At 42.4% G+C, this 19,184-nt stretch overlaps 1 protein-coding gene across 5 annotated transcripts in view; it reads right to left on the bottom strand.

Annotated features, from left to right (window-relative positions):
* THBS4 (thrombospondin 4) overlaps window positions 1-19,184 on the bottom strand; it is a 71,347-nt gene that overhangs the window by 29,013 nt on the left and 23,150 nt on the right. For 3 of the 5 annotated variants that reach the window (XM_089512957.1, XM_089512966.1, XM_089512995.1), the window contains 3 exons: window positions 9,758-10,005; window positions 6,682-6,787; window positions 533-627 (listed from right to left, as the gene is read on the bottom strand). In XM_089512957.1, coding sequence (XP_089369083.1) covers window positions 533-627; window positions 6,682-6,787; window positions 9,758-10,005 — 449 coding nt within the window. Of the gene's footprint in view, window positions 1-532; window positions 628-6,681; window positions 6,788-9,109; window positions 9,207-9,543; window positions 9,589-9,757; window positions 10,006-19,184 lie in introns of those variants that run through there. The other 2 variants (XM_089512986.1, XM_089512974.1) reach the window with 2 other exon arrangements.

Genomic DNA, 19,184 nt, shown 5'->3' with positions numbered 1-19,184 from the left:
CACAAGCTAGGTAGATCACACACTTGGGTTAGTGACGGAGTGGTCTTCAGGTAGTTAAATATACAGTGTTTGAGATTTTTCTGAAAAATTTGGAGTGCACCGTGGCACATGCCTGACCTCATTCTGGTCTCATCTTATTGCTTTTACATCTCACAAAATCAGCTCCAGGGGTCTCCATAGTTTTGCCAAGTCTGGAAAAGACTGCAAGGTCAGTTTCACCACTCATAAATAACTTTAAAAATTCAGCATATCTTCACATTCTGAGTCAGGTTCCTTCCTGGAATTTAGGCCACAGAAGCCAATGGTGTGATTCAGGAATGAACGATGCCATGCAAATTTAAAAAGCCACCAGCTCTGTCTCACTCAAATTGCAGTAGGCTGTTTTATTAGACATATTTCTTACTGCAAAGGAAAAAAGATTTGGAGAGAAACCTCACTCACATGGGGGTAAATTTTCTGCAGAGATTAAAAGACCACTTTTGTCAGAACAGAACAAAATATAATTTTCTGTATCAAAAGGTCCTTCAAATACCTGTTGTCTGAGAAGATCTTTCACATCACCCAGTATTTGGTTCATTTGCATCATGTGACCTAATAACTGTCTATTAAAGTCACTCGTAGAAACACCTACAATAATAAAATGAATAACTTACATAGTGTAATGCAATAAGTTTAGAAATTCAATATATGAACACTTGTGCAGTCCTCTTAAGCATTCAAACTGCTTCACATATGGTTATCCTATTAATCCAGAATTTAGGTCTCAAATAACATACTATCTGATCCTAAGCATGGTTGACACAGAAGGCCCATTAAATTTCAAGAAAATTTACTTCCTGGTCTGATTTTAGGCATGTTTACTTGAAGCAAGCCTCACACTATTCCAATGGTACCTGCTCCCAAGGTATTATTCAAAGCATTGAGTGAGGTCTTAGTCTTGTTAAAGGGGAGGCAACTTCTTTAAGTCTAAGGGCCAAGCTTGCCCCCACTAGAACCTACACCATGTTGCCACTGAATGAGCCACAGCTATGGCAAAGACTGATGCTTTTTTTTCTTTAGCTTTTGTCAACAAGGTTTGCATGCCCATGCATCTCTTATAATTAAACTGGACATACACACCAAGCCTGGATGAAAGTTTGCAATGTGTGGATGGGTCTAGATGAATGTTAGCTTCTTGATGAACAACTAGAAGAGAGCAAGCAATGACCTTAATTTGTCACTGAACCACCATGCAGACCAACTTCACAATGTGTGCTTGTAATGCATTGCCTTTGCTGAATCAGAACCAATAAAGTTTAAGACCAGATGAGCATGGTCTACTGAAGTTGCTCCTGCATGATGCAACTGAGTGACTGTGAGGCTACTAAGGGACAGGCCTTCTTAGGGTTGGCATCCCAATTATAAAATTCTTTCCTTTGACTGACTTTCCAAGTATTGTCTTTACTTCAATTTAGATGGCAAATGAAGACTTTTTTATTATCCTGTTTTTTTAAAAAAGATGAGTCGAAGAGCCATATAGAAAAGCAAATAATAATAACAACAACAAATCCTCCATATTCACCTTTTGACTGACATTTGTTTAAAAAAAAACATGCAACAGCCAGACAATGAAAGCAGTGAATCTTTTGCTGGAAACAAGCACAACATGCAAAGCCAACAGACCTCATAAGCTTTTTAAAAAGAAGACTGCCCCAATAATTTTTAAGTAAATGAAACGTTAGATAATACGCTAGCAGGATGTTATTGTTTTCCTTTGGGAAATTTCATTTATTTAGAAAAGTGTCAAGATGCTTTCCCAATTTACCCTAGCCTTCAAAGTCAAGTGCAAAACACTTATCATGACCCAGGGAACTTGTGCATGTAATTCTACAAGCTTGTGATACACCCCTGCTTATTTTAACAGAGACAGTTTCTGAAATATTAGCTCTGTGCTGGGTTGGATTTTATTGCTCTTTTGTGATACCGTTGTAGGTTTTAATTAAACCACAGAATCTTTAGAGAATTTATTTTATGCTTAATAATTGTAACAAATAAATATTATTATGCTTAATAATTGTAATAAATAAAAAAGACAATCAATATATATACTGATACTTTATCCTTGTAATAAATGACAGCACTTTAAGTGCATCATGATCACATGTTGGCCTCCTAATACAAATGTAAGGCAATGGATAGCAATCTATACTTACTCTTCTCATTACTTCCTTGTAAATATCCCTCTGTCATTTTAAACATCTCCCCAAATAGACTGCAAAACCAGAACTAACCCAAGCATGGTTCAGAGATGGCATTACTAGGTCGAGAGTAGGATTTCTGGAGATTAGAAGGGTTAAATATTGCTCCTTCCACCTAAGTAATCATACTAACTTGCACCCATGCAGTCCCAGAAAATACAAATTTGGGACACACAATGGCCAGGTTTATGTGTAGTTTGATTATTACTTTTTAATTCTAAACATTAGAATTTGACATAAATGAACTTAACAGAATTTAACTTTGAGTAAATATGTAGAAAATGACTTGGGTTTCTCCTTTCACTTTTCCAAATTATAACACATAGACACAGTGTTAACTGTTAACTGATAAGGTTCCATCCTATGGAATCGTGAGTTGTAGTTTCTTTAAGTATTTAGATTTCTATGCCAAAAACGTCTAGTACCTCCTCAAATTACAAATCCCAGGTTTCCATAGGCTGGAGCCAAGACTGAAATAGTGGTATAAACATGTAATATGAAAATGTATTTAGACTGGGATGAGCAACATGCAGCCCTCCCAAGATAGGTTTTAATCCACTCAAGTCCCCTGAAAATACATGCCACTGACTTTTGGTGTCAAGCCAATAAATTGTATTAAAACAAGCAGAAAGTGCTTACTTTAAGATTTAGATTTTCAAGATCCTGTGGCAAACTAGGAAAAATTCATTAAAAAAGCTCTTTCTAATTGTTTTAATTATTTTTAGTGTCTTGCCACCAAAATTCAGCAGGGTGACTTGGAACTGAATTATGGCTGTGGGGAGGCAGCCTACTGCTGGGAGGGAGCAGAATCGGCCCTTGGCCCTGATGATGATCATCTCACTGTAAACTGAATATGTAGTCACTTCTATACACTTATACATTTTACTATGCCCTACTAAACTTTACAATAGGCTATATTAGCTACAAATTCCAATACCTGCTGATATTCTGTATTGGATACTGTGACATCTGACTAACTAAGCAGCATCTTCCGATCCAACTCTTTCCCCAGCCCACCATAAGAACCAGCAGTGAAGAAGAATTGTCAGCTTTGTCAGTGTACAAGGAGGGTGACGTTTCCACCTCCTCCCATCAGTGAGTGAGGCTCTGACAAAGATTTGTAACAGGGATTCTGCTCCTGACTGTCACTGCTTCTGACTGTCTTGCTCACTGGTGGAAGAGGTGTGGAAACCTCCTCCTTACACCCCAATCAGAAGCTGACACCATCTAGGTCCTGTCTCTTAAGGTGAGCAAGGGAGGCATTTATGTAGTCTTACTGAATACTTAATGGAGCCATAACTTTATGTTATCAATCTGTACCTGCAATACTAGATGCTAGCCACTATTTTAATAAAGATCCAAATGCATGAAAAGCTTTCATTCTTGATGTTTCATAGCTTAAATACCAAGAATGCTTTACATGTTTCAAGACTACTCAGCAATATAAAGTTTATCTCATCTTGCATCCCAGAGACTCTGTCTGCAGGTAATGGTGCAATGTAGTGGTCTGAGTGTTAGATTAGGACTCTGGGAGACCATAGTTCAAATCCTTATTCAGCCATAGAAACCCATTGGGTAACATAGGCCTGTTACAGACTGCCAAAATAAAGCTGCTTCAGGTCTCTTTGGAGGTATGCTATTTAAATGATGCATGCGTCCTAAGAATCCGGAAGCTGCACCAAAGCCACACTCCAGTGCTTAGGAATGGAGTGTGGCTTTGGCACGACCTCCGTACTGTTAGGACCCATGCATCATTTAAATAGCATATCTCCAAAGAGACCCGAAGCAGCTTTATTTTGGCAGTCTGTAACAGGCCATAGTTTTTTTGGGGGGGTTTCGGGCTATGTGGCCATGTTCTAGCAGAGTTTCCACATAGCCCGAAAAACCCACAAAAAAACTATGGATGCCAACCATGAAAGCCTTCGACTTCCCATTGGGTAACCTTGGGCAAGTCACCCTCTCTCAGACTCAGAGGAAAGCAATGGCAAAATTCCTCTGATGAAATCTGTCCAAGAATACCCTATGGTAGGATCAGCTTATGCTTGGGTTGACTTGAAGGCACATACCAAGCAAACTATCACATCTAAGATGAACCTGCCTAATTAGGTGAGCAGTTATAATGTTCATACAGAAAAGACCCCAAATAATTTTAAAAATAATGTCTACTATCATACCAACACTGTGGTTTAAGCAAGCTCTGTAGAGAAAGAGAAACACTGGAAGAGGGAAAGGCAACCTGTGAGAGAGCATGGGAAGCTTGTGGCCATTTCCTGTGGTTACAGCAAATGTTTGGAAGCAAGCACAGTCATACTGGCTATCATTACTACCATGACTGGTTATCTGAATGGCTGGCCAGTAGTAGTAGGAGGGCTATACTGGCAGACCTGAAATGGTTAGTTCCTTCCCTTTTTATTATTTAAATAAGGCTCACCTGACACCTGTTCAGTGCAATATCATATTTTCACTACCAATGCAATCTTACACTACTAAATGTAGGATCAATTAAATGGGGCTTTCTCCTAGGCAAGTATGCTGTAGACTTAGCAATCCTTACAAAACCTATTCAGTGGTTGTCATGGCCAAATTATGCAAGCATACTGTAGCTATGCGGCAATACAGTAGGCCCTCAGTATCCACTGGAGTTTGGTTTCAGGACCCCCCATGGATACCAAAATCCATGAATGCTCACGTTCTATTATATACAGTGGTGTAGTAAAATGGTGTCCCATATTTATAAAATGGCAAAATCAAGGTTTGCTTTCTGGAATTTATATTTTTTTAAAATATTTTCAAGCCATGAATGAATGAATCCATGAATAAAGAATCCAAGGCTATGGAGGGCTGATTGTGCTAAACTGCTCCTCTTTGCAACGAAAAGGCCAGATCAGGTCCGTAGCGCTGAAAGGGCAATCTTAGGAGAGGTCTGTTCAGCCCCTAAGCTATTTCCTAAATGTGCATGGAAAGTTTCAATCACTGTGGCAATGGTAAGAACACTGAAATGATACCATGTAAGCCACTGCACTCCCTCTTCCAACAAATTAAGGTTGCTACAAGAACTAGTAGACTTATACAACCATTCCTCACAGAAAATACATATGCAGGCATCACACCATTACATAAGTATCTAAGGCCCCTATATAACTTTGATATTTCTTGCTGCCACTGCATTCTATAAAATAGCATCCCAGATGCATCAGCTCTCTCAAGGTCAATGATCAACAACGTCATTTCAACCAATACAATGAGAAGAAAAGGAAAAAACTCATTCACTTACTTATTTGCCCTGATGATGTGATTCAGTCTACATATGGTAAAGCAATTCAGTTTAAATTGTTTTTGGCTACTGTTTTGATGTATCTGTTTAACAGGTTTCCTAGAAAAATATTAGAAAACATGCCCACAGTGCAACACAAGCCAAGCTAATACTTTTCTAAGAACATACTCATCTAACCTTAAAGAAGAAATAGCTTATTTGCATGACTTCATACACTGCTAGCAAAATGGGATAAAAGGCTTTCATGCCTCCCTCCAAACTACTTCCCATCTTTCCCTATGTGTAAGATCAACATCTTAGTGCACTTCCTAAACTAGGTAAGAAATCTGAACAGATAGTGCTGCATGTGTCCTTACTAACAGCCTCAGCAGACCGACCATTAAGGCCAGCATCAGGGCGGAGTGGGGCGGACACACAACCCGACTCCACCCCCATGCCAGCATGACACTGCATGCCCCACCACACGGCAGGCGGCATCATGGCACTCCTCTGGCATTGTGTCCAGATGATGCAGTACCAAAGGAGCACCAAAAAGCTGCTGCGGCAGCAGCTATGGAACCCTTCCATGGCACAAAAAGGAGCCACTTTTTGTGGGTCATTTTTGTGCTGTGGAAAGGCTAGATTGGGGCCGCAGTTGCTACAGCCCCGATCTGGCACTGAGAGGGCAGTCTTGGGGCAGTCTGTTCAGCCCCTAAACTATTTCCTACAGTATGACGTTCCAATAGATAAGAAAATGAGTTCGCATGGTTTTGTCTAAAAACCTAGTGACAAGATATTGCCAGATTGGATATGGGATGAAGCTCCTGTAATTGTAATCTTTAATAGATCATGGAGCAGGACAAAGTGCCATAAAGCTCCATTAAGCAGGATGAAGGTACATGTCCTATTTCACCTTCCACACAACAGGTTTCACCTGCAGCTGTCCTTTCCCGACCCATCTATGGCCTCACTGGTGGACAGCTGGAGGAGGAACACTTGTTGTGGAGCTCCCAGCTCTGTTAATGTTGCTGGATGTACATTGAAGGAGACAGTCTCCCCCAAAATGTACACATGCATTTTATTTTTAAGGAACAGCTTTTGATGCAACTACCGTCCCATTAAAATGGACAAAAGATGTGCTTGGAATACAAGTCATAGGGCTAAATACATTTCTTTTGATAGGTAGATTACCTGGATATTGAACTGCTGGCTCATTCTGTGGAAGAAAACAGTCTTGTAGGCCTGCTACTTGCGACAATGACCCTCTTACTACTAGCTTCAACTCTTCCAAAACATCCTGGAAGAACAAAGGTGATTTTGGGCATCAGATAGCCATGTAAGAGAGAAAGAAGGATATGGTTTAAAAATGGTGACCCCCTTCCCCTAAAATTCATGATGTATTCCACATTTCCCTTTATGAGGGGATGCTGAAAAGTTCTCAGCCTGACCTGCTTCCCAATATCTGAGCACAATTTTGTCACTATATCTTGAAAGAGTGTTCTTTTGTATTGTAAACTGCCAATTTTCAGGATTGTAGCTATAATTTCTGATTTTTTCAGATCATTTATAAAACCATGTCAACAAAAAATATGGAATTTTCAAGTGCTGAACTCCAGGCTGCCATGAAGTTCCTATCCCTGTTCTTATAGAAGAAAACTACAAAGGAAATCCATGAGTATATGATGTAAACATTGAGTGAAAAACTCCCATCATATTCTACCATGAAGAAGTGGTGTGCCAACTTTCAGGGTGGAAATTTTGAGATTGAAGATGCAGCCAGGTCTCTCTGGGAGGTTTTCAACAATGTCAACTCCAGAAATTGTTGAGCATGTTCATTGCCTGATTTTGGCTGACTGGTGGATTTCAGCTAAAACAATTGCTGAGACACTAGAAATATCCCAGGAACACACTGGGTTTATAATTCAAGAGCAGAATCTTTCAGTCAAGTGGGTGCCAAAATGTCTGAATGCTAATCAGAAACAAAATTAAATGGATACCTCTGGGTTAATTTTGCAGCATTTTGAGTGATCTAGTGATAATTTTTGGAACAACTCATCACTGTTGATGAAACATGATTACATCCCTGTGATCTGGAGACCACTCAACAGTCCTTGCAGCTATGGCACTTGGGTTCTCCACAGCCAAAGAAATTCAAGACTCAAAGGTAAGTGCAAAAGATCGTGGCCACAAATTTTTTGGGACAAAGAAGGTATTTTGATTACTATGGCCCGATATGGACTGCCACTTTGCAGCGTCCTGGGGCCGAAATTAGGGCTAAGGAGCGTGGAGTGTCTGCATGCTCCGAACTCTTCCAGTGCCATTTTGGCAGACACATGCTTAGATGGTGCGTGCGCCAATGACGTGCCTCGTGTGCTGCCTCTAAACAGCACAGTGCACGAGGGCAGTGCAGCGCCACTCCAGGGCACTAATGGCACCTTGGCAGCAGCGAGGAAAAGAACTGCATTTTGCAGCTCCTTTTTAAAGCAGATCGTTGCTGAGCCCATGCAGTTGTCGCGGCAACAATCCAGGACAAAAAAGGGGAAACGTCTTGGCACTCCTTTCTGCCTGTCTGTATTGGGCCTATCTTTAGAAGGGCCAGACAGTTAATGCAGAATACTAATGCAACCTGCTGTGCTGATTAAAGGAGGCGTTGAGGGGGAAAGGGCAATGAAAGCTGTGGAAAGGTGTTCTTTTTTTGCAGGACAGTGCACCTGCTCACAGGGGTGACAAGATGATTGATGTTTAGAAGAATTTGGGGTTTGAGTGCATAGATCATACACCCTACTCACCAGATCTTGCTCCATATGACTACTTCCTGCTTCCAAACTTTAAAAAACATTTGAAAGGAAGGAAATTTTCAAATAATTCAGAGGTGGTAGCAGCAGGAGAGTGGTATTTGAGTGACCAGATGTTAGAAATTTCTTTGAACTGAAGAAATGATGTGCCAAGTACATCAAACTTCAGGATGAATATGTGGAGTAACATGTATGTTTCATAGCTCTAAGTCATTCCCTTCTTGGCTGGGTGGAGAACTTTTCAGCACCCCCTTGCAGAAAGCTCAGAGCAGTTTAAATTGTTCTCTTCATGTCCCCTGCTGTGGAAGCAAGCATCAGGTCCACACATGCTCAATTTTGCTAATTTAATAAATGTCTCCACACTGTTGATATTGGCCATGGGGAGGAGTGAGAACAGAGCCTGTTGGTCTACAATTCCCAGCAGCCCTAACCAGGCATCTGAATGGTGGGGAATGCTGGGAATTGTAGTTTAACAACATCTTCAGGGCTACATATTTTCCCTCCCACAGACTAGAGGCTATAATGTGCCACCCCTTTCCTCTTCTGCCCTCTTCAAGCTTGATAGGCTTCCTGTACTTTTAATAACTGTATGACATGAAGAAAATCAACAGGTACTTTCATATCATTCTATATCCAAAGGAAGGAGCTAGGGAAAGCTACATCTGTTGAATTTTTGCTTGCTGTGTTGGGAAGGGGAGGAGGATAAGTTAGTAAATTAATAAGTGGCTGATATGCATGTTTTTGCTTGAATATTGTTAGTATAATGTCAGCTTTCTCTAGAAAGCAATTAAAGGCAAAGGGATTAACTTCACTGATGGACTTACTCATCTTCCCCCACTCCATCCTGACCCTGCATAGCATGTGTCATTCAGGAACAAAAGCCAGCCATCAGGCAGAATAAAACCTCAGCTGGTTTGCAGTGGCAACCTCCCATCTGTTTCTGTTAGCCCAAATGCTTATTCACTTCTCAAGGGCCCCTTTCATACTACACAGTTATGGCAGTGTGACTTCCCTTTAACTGCCATGATTTCCTCTTATGGAATCCTGGGATTTGCAGTTTAGAGATGAGTATTCAGAATTCTCAGCCAGAGAACAACAGTGCCTCACTAAACTTCAAACGTCAGCATTCAAAATGATATAGTCATGGCAGTTAAAACTGAATCATAGTGATATAAGCATGTAGTGTGAAAGGGCCCTAGGAGGCCAGAGTTGTGTGTGCCATACAATCTCATCTGAATTCCCAAAAATAGGTGTCTACCTTTGGTGGGTTGAAGGATCCTATATTTTAACTGCCAGTCCAGCTGGAGTCTATAAATGGAATGAAGGAAGCTGTCATCTTGTCCTTTGCTTCAGGCAGCAAAATCTACTGTGCCAGCCATACATGGCCTGCTGCCAACCAATCAGAAAGAACTCCACCATAAGATGGTTGGTGCTTCTCCTCAAAGGTAGTGGTGCTTTGCACTGTAGCTTACCTGTGCTTTTCTCTGTAGTGTCCTTAATTCCACTGGCTCTGAGCTTTGAGACAATCCTGAGAAGGCTTTTGACAGTTCTTGAGTGGAATCCAACTGAGCACAGTCCACATACAATTCTGCTTTGCTGTGTCCCCGTTGGAGGCCACTAAGCCGGAGGAGAACCATGTGACGCTTCCCATCAGCTAACTGTACATTGCTGAAGATCACGGCATGTAATTTCCCATCATTCCGCAGATATCTGAGGGAAACTAGCACAAAATAACATCAATGTAAGGTGAGAATACGGTATAATTGGTATATGGTTGAAATCTCTGCCAACAAAGAAACTATGTGGAAAGTTGCAGCAAAAAGCTGTCCAGCTTAGCTGTTCTTTGTTTAATCATGCCTGCTGTGACAATTTAGTCTTCTATTGAGCAGATCATTTGTAGATATATATACCAGGTAGAGCATTCTCCTAGATACAGATAAAATAAAATAGGCAAATAGGAAGGCAAAGAAGAAATAAGTTAGCCTTCTAATTCAGAGTCCTAAACTAGAAGCCAGTGGTGCAGTAATCAGTTGTGGACTAGTGACCTTCACTGTGATAGTTCCTATAGCTACACTCACATGGAGAGTTCAATTAGATTGATCCACAGAAGCCAGTTTATTGTAATGGTTTGAATGTTGGACTAGGATCTTGGGGAACCACAACTTGAATCCCTGCTCAGCACATAAACCCACTGGGTGACCTTGGGCAATTCATACTCCTAGCCTTAAAGGGAGAAAATGGCAAACCTCCACCAAATAAATCTTGCCAGGACACTATGGTAGACTCACTGTAAGTCATAGTTGATTTGAAGACACAGATTTGAAGATTGATCCATATAAACAATACAGTTATCTAGCTTTCATTTCCACTATAAGTACCACAAGTAGGTAATTTATGAAGTAACAGCCAAAATCCATCTAGGTCAGGGGTCAGCAACCTCCGGCCCGCAGGCCAGATGCGGCCCGCGGGGGCCTTTCGGCCGGCCCCTGCGCAGTCCTGCTGCCAATTGCCACCCCGCTTCCTTGCCACTCTGGGTGCCATTTTTTTCAAAATGGCGACTGAAGTATCGCGTGACCTTTCCCATCGCGGGGCACGACACGAAAGATCACGCGAGACTTCGCCGCCATTTTGAAAAACAAAATGGCGACGGGCCTCTAGGAAGACCGGTGTGGCTCCTGAAGCCCTCCAACAGGGCTCCGGCGGCCGCATTGGGCCTCCAGGAGGCCCGGTGCACTCGCAGGAGCCCTGTTGCAGGGCTCCAGCGGCCGCATCAGGCCTCCTGCCCTTTCCCTCCCTTCCCACGGCTGCGACAGCCGTGGGGAGGGAAGGAAGGGGTGGGGGTCCTCCTCCTCCTTCCTGCCCTACCCGCAGCTGCCCTTCCTGTGGGGGAAGAGGAGGAGGAAGAGAAGGAGGAGGGAGGAAGAGAAGGAGCAGGAGGAGGATGGAGGAAGGAAGGAAAGAAGGAAGGAGGAGGAAGAAGGAGGAGGAGGAGGGAGGAAGGAAAGAATTAGCAGGAGGAGGAAGAGGGAGGAGGAAGAAGGAGGAGGAGGAGGAGGAGGAGGAGGGAGGGAGGAAGGAAGGAAGGAAGGAGCAGGAGGAGGAGGAAGAAGAGGAAGACTCTTTCAGAAGGTGAAACGGTGTGCATTTCTGTGTATTTTCGGTGCTTTTAATGCTAAAAGGTCTGCTTTAACTGATAGTGGTGGTGATGATGATGATGATGAGATCAGTCAGTTTCTGAGACATGCACTCACTCTTTATGAAGGTGAGACAGTGTGACTTTCCAAAGTGCATTTCTGTGTATTTTCGGTGATTTTAATGCTTAAAGGTCTGCTTTAACAATGATGGTGGTTTCGGCTGAAGGGAAGAGCCGAAGGGAATGGCCTGGGATGGGTGCCCAAGCCCTTCCCTTCGGCCTCCCTCCCCTTTGGCCGAACGGACCCCTTGGAGCCCGTTCGGCAGAAGGAAGGGGCCGAGGAGGAGAGGGTGGGCACATGCCTCCTCCCCCCCACGGGGCTTCGGCAGACCTGAGGTGTCCTTCGGAGAACACCTCAGGCCTGTCAAAGCCCCGAGGAAAGGAGCAGGGGCCGCACGCCTGTTGCTCCTGCCCCTCACAGGACTTACTGGTCCCTAGCTGTCTCTGAGAGGAAGCTGGGGGCCAAGGAAGGGCAGGAGGAGCAGGCGCGCCTGTCACCCCCTCTCCCAATCCCCCCCCCCTCATTTCTAGCTGTCTGTCAGACAGCTGGAGGTCGGGAAAGAGAGCAGAGAAAGCCCCGCCCCCAGAGGGTGGAAGCTCCACCCACGGCATGTGGCTCTGCCCCGAAGGGTGGAAACTCCGCCCCTGGCATGCGGCCCCGCCCCTGGAGGGTGGAAGCTCCCCCCGGCTTTGGCCCCCTAGTTGTCTGAGGGACAGCAACCCAGCCCCCAGCTCAAAAAGGTTGCCTACCTCTGGTCTAGATCCTTATACTGATGGGAAAATATCCTTTACCTGATCACTAATGTGACCTGCTTAAATAAGGGACATGGCTACTGTCACTTTAATGGTTATGTAAGAAAGGGAATTTCAGCAAATGTTTCTTGTGTGGCAACCAACACCTACTGAAATTCCCTTTTCTGTGCAGTCATAAAGGGCCTTTTCTCTTATTAAAACTGGAAACCCTATTGATCTCAGAAGAATTTTTCCCCCATCCACCTTATGCAGCCCCAGCATGCCCACCAACCACTTCAGCCCTCCATGACACCCAAAACTCTGTTCTGAAGAATTTCCCCAACTCTCTAGAGCGGATACTAAGGGCATGTGGAAGATGGGACAGAAGCCATATGCAGAAGTGGAATATGCTGACAGGCTTTATCCATTAGAGCAAGGACCGAAGTGGTTCCCATTTTAATTGTCTATCACGGTCCAAATAATCCTAAAATACTTTGCATTATGACAGGGAGAACTCCCAATATTTGCCATTGAGAAATTCATCTCCTTCTACAGCTACTCTGCAGGTTGCAACTGAGCTCTGAGAGAATACAGAAAGCTGAGAAGGGTAACAGATGATTTCATCATCCCCATTAATCTAAAAATTCTGGAATTTTAGTCCTGTGATCTTTGGCTGTACTACTCTCCTTCTTGGACCTGACGATACAAGTTCAAGCCTTTCCCCATACTCATGGACACACTGCGAACTAACCTGTTTCCTATCTTCCATTTCCTATTAATAAATAGAAAATAGGGCTGTACTGTGTTGGACCCAGACACACTGGAATATGAGGAACAATATGCATATAATATCCTCTTTACCTATGCTGATTATAAAAATGCTTTAAAATTGCCACAGATCTGCTTCCAAAGAACCAAACTAGACACAGGACTGAAAATGACACCAGTGACAGTGAGTGACTTCCACGGAAATGGGGCACTGAATCCATTCAAGGTTTTAGTTTGAACCTCAAAGGAGACCCAAGATGCTAAACCTATTTTGGGGAACAGTACCTTGGATAGTTCCTTTAAAGTTAAAACTAAATCCACACTGGGTTTGCCGTGTAACTGGCATGGAAGAGACCAGCTTCCAATGGATGACATATCTAATTTGGTCCACAAACATCTTGCCCCACTGTCTAATACTAACTTTGGAAAGGTAGGTAAGTAGTTAGAGAGGAACCATATACATGATTGTAAAGCATGTTGCCCACCTTGGCACTATTTTCCCAAGGTGCTAGAATTGTGTGTTTCTGTGACAAAGACATTGAAATAGTAAAGATTTTCTATACTTTCACTTAGCTGTTAACCAAAATGGAGACTGTAGTCAAGACTGGAGACTGTAGTCAATCAAAAGACAACTCATAAGATTTGAAAATGCAAGAAGAAACTAGATAATGTCCTCAAGTATAAAGATAGATAATTAAGAGTTTCTACAGACAAGCATTATACACTGGTGTGGGAGTGTGGCGTATGCATGCCGGCTGCCCCTACATTGATGTCATGCTGGCATCACACCGCACACCTAACCACACAGCGGGGGCGTCATGACACTCTACTGGCACAGTGTTTAAATGCATTGTGCTAAAGGAGCACCGAAAAGCCACAGCCACAGCTAGGGCACCCTTTCTGTGCTGGCTGCACGCTGTAGATTTGGGCTGCTGTGTGCAGTTGCCATGGCCCCGATCCGGTGAGGCCCTTAGTGGCCATCTGTTGAGTTCCTAAATACCAAAGTCAGAACTGTCCAGGCCACATTCTGATTTCTATGTATGGTTGTGAAAGCTGGGCAGTGAAGCAAGTTGACATGAACAAAACCATTTCCTTTGAAATGTGGTGCTGGAGGGGAGATCTGTGGATATCACTGACTGCTAAAAAGACAAATAAATGGGCCTTAGAGCAAATCAAGCCTGAACTTTTACTAGAACCTAAACTGAGCCTGTTGCACTTTGGTCATATCACGAGATGATGTGACTCACCAGAAAAGTCAATAACACTAGGTAAAGTGGAAGACAGTACAAAAAAAGGGAGATCACGATCCAGGATTGATTCAATTAAGGAAGCCACAGCCCTGAGTTTGCAAGACCTGAGCATGACACTTGATGATCAGGAAAGGTCTCCCATTCATACAGTCACCATTAGTCAAAGTTGACCTGATGGCAAATAACAACATAGCATGTTGCCTATTAAAGGTACTATAATAACTGGCAAACTATTTTCAACTTAGGAGCCAAACTCAGTGATAAATTAAACTAGTGTATGTATTGCTTGTACTTAAGCACAAAAACTGATGGGGAGAGGGTATCAAGATCAGGACACTGGTGACTAGGAACTGGATCCCAGTGAAAATGCCATACATATACACACACCCTAGCAACTATTTGTACTGAGATATAAGCTGCTTTGGTATCAATAGCATGCTGTCTGGTTGAACAGACATTTGGGCGTCAGGCTCAGGGAGAGAACTAACTTGCAGGAGAAGGCATTCCAGCTGTCTTGTCTCCTGCTGTATCAGGAGATTTTCAGAGAGAGGAACCAACATTGTTCAGTTCAGAACCTATCTGGCAAGCCTGTAAGTGTGACACTCCATCTGGAGTAAAGAACGCTGCATAAACACAGCAGAGAATTAGAGAAAGAAAAAGCAAAAAGGGATAGAAGAGGCCACAGTTGGCCAGTGGCCATGAGACAGAATTGCCCAAGGGCAGCTAGGACTGGATGGAAGATCAAGGTTCATGGGGGGGGGGGATTTTTTTAAAGCGCTGGGAGGGGGAAATGCTTGCTAGAAGGACCAAATACACAATTATATTTAAAACATCTGTGTTTCTGCACCCTTGAACTGCTGGAAAGGTTTGAATTAATGGTGCTAAAGGACAGTGGAGAGTTCAGTTGTTTTCACTGTGGCTAAGCTAAAAGTCCCTGCTTTTCCATTTCTGAAAGGCAATAAAAAAGATTTCAGTTTAGCATACCCAAAATCCCATCAGATGTTTGGACAGGCTTCAAAGCGCTGTTGTTAAGTGAGCTCACACTATTTGTGAAGGAAACACAGTTTAAAAGGTGGGCAATACTTTCTCTGAGTGTATCTCCAGGTGAGGTGGAAGGCTGGGGAAGCGAGGTGGAGGAGACAAAGAAGTACCTGGGGAGTCTGCTGTACATATTTGGAGGGCCAGAATTTAGTGTAGTCAGATGGTTTTGTGCTTATTTTGTACATTTTGAAACACTAACCAGGTTTGAAATGTTTTCATTTCCCATTTTAGAAAAAAAACAGCCCTTATAATTTGAAAAGATGGGAAAATGGAATAACTTTAAGATAAACTGCATTTGTTAGACCTTTGTGAGTAGACATATAGAGACCAAGACATTTAACCATATTAATACAAAATCCACAGAAACCAGAATGTGTATCAGCAGAACAGTATTCAAGTGAGGGTTTATATGTGACATCTAAGGTTAATTTTATATCTGTGATTTTAAAAAAAAAACTTTCCCATGAGCACTGCTAATGCATTAGGTTGATTATGTTTCCACATAATAATTCTATTCTGTTTTGCTTTTGTTTTTCTTTTAATGATGTTTGTCAGCTCCCTTGAGTGCTCTTTTTGAGGGAAAGGTAGGATAATGTTGTAATGAAAAAATACTACAGAAAGAGAAGTCTGTACACTCTGCTGTCTAATACCCAATTGCAGTGTCTTCCTCTAATCCAGTGCCCTTCAGATGTGCTGGAGTAAACCTCAAACATGCTGGAAGGCACCAGATTGGTGACAGTTGCCCTAATCCTTTAAAAGTCAAGGGAATGGTGGCATTAACTAGACTAGATATTAAGCAGATTCCAGCCTAGCTAATGGTTCTAGGGCAGTGGTTCCCAACCTGTGGGTCGGGACCCCTTTGGGGGTCGAATGACCCTTTCATGGGGGTCGCCTAAGACCATTGGAAAACACCTATTTAAATACAGTTATGAAGTAGCAACGAAAATAATTCCATGGGTTTGGGTCACCACAACATGAGGAACTGTATTAAAGGGTCGCAGCATTAGGAAGGTTGAGAACCACTGTTCTAGGAACTTTATCACATTGGTGGGGGGGGGGGGAAGCCAGGATTAAAAAGGTATTTCCCCAGCAAAGTCCTGAGATTGCAACAAAGATTTTCATCCTGTGAATGATTTCTTGCTGGTTATTCCCTGGTTATTCCCAGGGTAAATTTGCTCTAATCATGATGTGTCTTGCCGTGATCTCAGGACTTTGCCAGGAAAATGCCTTTTTAATACTGTTTTTCCCCTGTGTGATATACCACGGTTATACCAATGCAACTGTCTGTCTGAGAGAGAAAGAGATAGTGAAAGAGACAGAGAGACTGAACTCTTTTTCAGAGACAATGCAATTTTCAGTTGGGTCAGATCAGATTGAAAGCCCTTTCTGTTTTAATTCATTTCACCCACAAGGGAAATGTTTGGGGAAAAACAGAAAAGAAAGGAAAATACTCTGTAATAGTAAGAGAAAAACATTATTTTGACTGTTGGATATTTCTTTTTTAAAGGGCTACCTGAGTGCATTTGGGGATAAATTGACATGTAACCATTCTTTTGCATAATCGCAAACAAAGACAGAAATTTCTCATACTGTTTCAGGCTGTTGATGATGAAAGGTGTGCTTCTCAGCATGTAACTATCCAGTATGCATCCATGACAATTACACTAAAATATATATTTCAGAGACATAGCTAAGTTAGTCTAGAATATCAGTATGCAAACGGATCTTGTAATATCTTTGAGACTAACTGTGCAAAAGAAGTTATAGTATAGGCTTTTGTAGACTTGGTCTACTGTAATATATACTTTTAGCTGCAGCATCACACTTTTGATTTACGTTCAATTTGTGGTCTACTACAACTCCTAAATCAGTTTCACGTGGAAAGAAGTTCCAAAATCAGGTCTGAAACCACACTGGAACGAATCAAGCTGCAGATAAAATGGAAGCAACTTTATAAAGTCAGGTCTGGACGTTTTCTGATAGTACTTGTATTCCATAGCTGGAACATTCCAATGAAAATCTCTTACAATGAATAACATACCCTAGATCAGCTGCCAGATCTTCTTTAAAAAAGCAGCAACATTGTTTCTGAGTATTGTGTGCTTAGTTGCAAAGCTCTCTAACATTCTCAGAAATGTATAGCTGTTTTTTTCATATCATATATCTGTTTATCCAAGCAAGGTATTTATGGATTATTTCCTTCTGTTGAATCTAGTGGTTTCTGGCTGGTCTGGTGTTTGTGTGTGCTCCTTTTAACTCAATTTGTTGCTTAATTTATATTAAGGAGTATACACTGTCTTAGCTTTCTTATATGAGTGCTTTACCAAAATGTCAGGACCAAATTGTTTTATGAATTAAATAATTCAGAAAATTGTGTTTTAGTACTCAAACCATCTAGCCCTTACAGTTTTTGAGACATAAGCCAGCACCTGTGACCAAAGCTGTGCACGTGGATTGCCACAGATAAATTCAAAAATTGTGTTTCACATACATCCTAACATAAACATACATTATTTAAAAAAATCATTAGTCAACCCACTTACCAAATTTCACGAATGATAATTTGGCCCTCGGATATCAAGTCATTCATACACCTGCCAAAACCAAACTCTGACTGGCAGAATGGAAATCGAAGAACATTTTGTTGAAAAATATAGTCAGTTTCATACCCACAAACTTGTTTCATGGAATCATAGAGTTGGAAGAGACCATAAGGGTCATCCAGTCGAACTCCTCATGGATCAAGTTGGGGATGATGATATTCTTGAATGGTGGTCATAGAATCAATGAATCATAGAATCATAGAGTTGGAAGAAACCGCAAGGGTGATCCAGTCCAACCCCCTGCCATGCAGGAACTCTCAATCAAAGCATCCCCGACAGATGGCCATCCAGCCTCTGCTTAAAGACCTCCATGGAAGGAGACTCCACCACAGTCTTTGAGGGAGTGTGTTCCACTGTCAAACAGCCCTTACTGTCAGAAAGTTCCTCCTAATGTTGAGGTGGAATCTCTTTTCCTGTAGCTTGCATCCATTGCTCCGGGTCCTAGTCTCTGGAGCGGCAGAAAACAAGTCAGCTCCCTCCTCAATATGACATCCCTTCAAATATTTAAACAGGGCTATCATATCACCTCTTAACCTTCTCTTCCCCAGGCTAAACATCCCCAGCTCCCTAAGTTGTTCCTCATAGGGCATGGTTTCCAGACCCTTCACCATTTTATTTGCTCTCCTTTGGACATGCTCCAGTTTCTCCACATCCTTTTTGAATTGTGATGCCCAGAACTGGACACAATATTCCAGGTGGGGCCCGACCAGAGCAGAACATAATAGCACTATTACTTCCCTAGACACTATACTTCTATTGATGCAGCCTAAAATCACATTGGCCTTGAGATGGAAGAGACCACAGGGGCCATCCAGTCCAAACCCCTGCCATGCAAGAATAAACACTCAAAGCACCTCCGACAGATGGCCATGCAGTCCCTGTTTAAAAGCCTCTAAAGAAGAAGACTCCACTACACAGCAGGAGAAGCTATTCCACTGCTGAACAACTCTTACTATTAGGAAGTTCTTTCTAATGTTTAGGTGGAATCTCTTTTCCAAGTCAGTTTTGTCCCTTAACAACTGATTCTCTTTCCATTTGTAAAGGCTGAAGGAAGCTTGCTGTACAGCACGCCTAAAATACACCTAGAATTCACTTACAGTACAACTTTATTGTAATGAGTACAAATTGAAAAATTGGCTTATTCACCTTTGTTATTGTTGCCTAGTCAGTTCACACTCCCGCCAAAGCATGAAGGGGGGGGGGGGGGGAAAGGATCATGAAGCCTCTGTCAAGTTGCCATGCATTACTGATTTCAATTGGATTGTGGGCCACCATTTGCACAGCTCTGATTGGCAAACAAATTCCCTAAATA

This window comes from Sceloporus occidentalis, unplaced genomic scaffold, assembly GCF_023333645.1.
Source record: "Sceloporus occidentalis isolate IW3139 unplaced genomic scaffold, rSceOcc1.0.p SCAF_1, whole genome shotgun sequence".
NCBI lineage: Eukaryota > Metazoa > Chordata > Lepidosauria > Squamata > Phrynosomatidae > Sceloporus > Sceloporus occidentalis.
The sequence above is the reverse complement of the archived record's forward strand: the minus strand, read 5'-3'. Positions and strand labels throughout refer to the sequence as shown.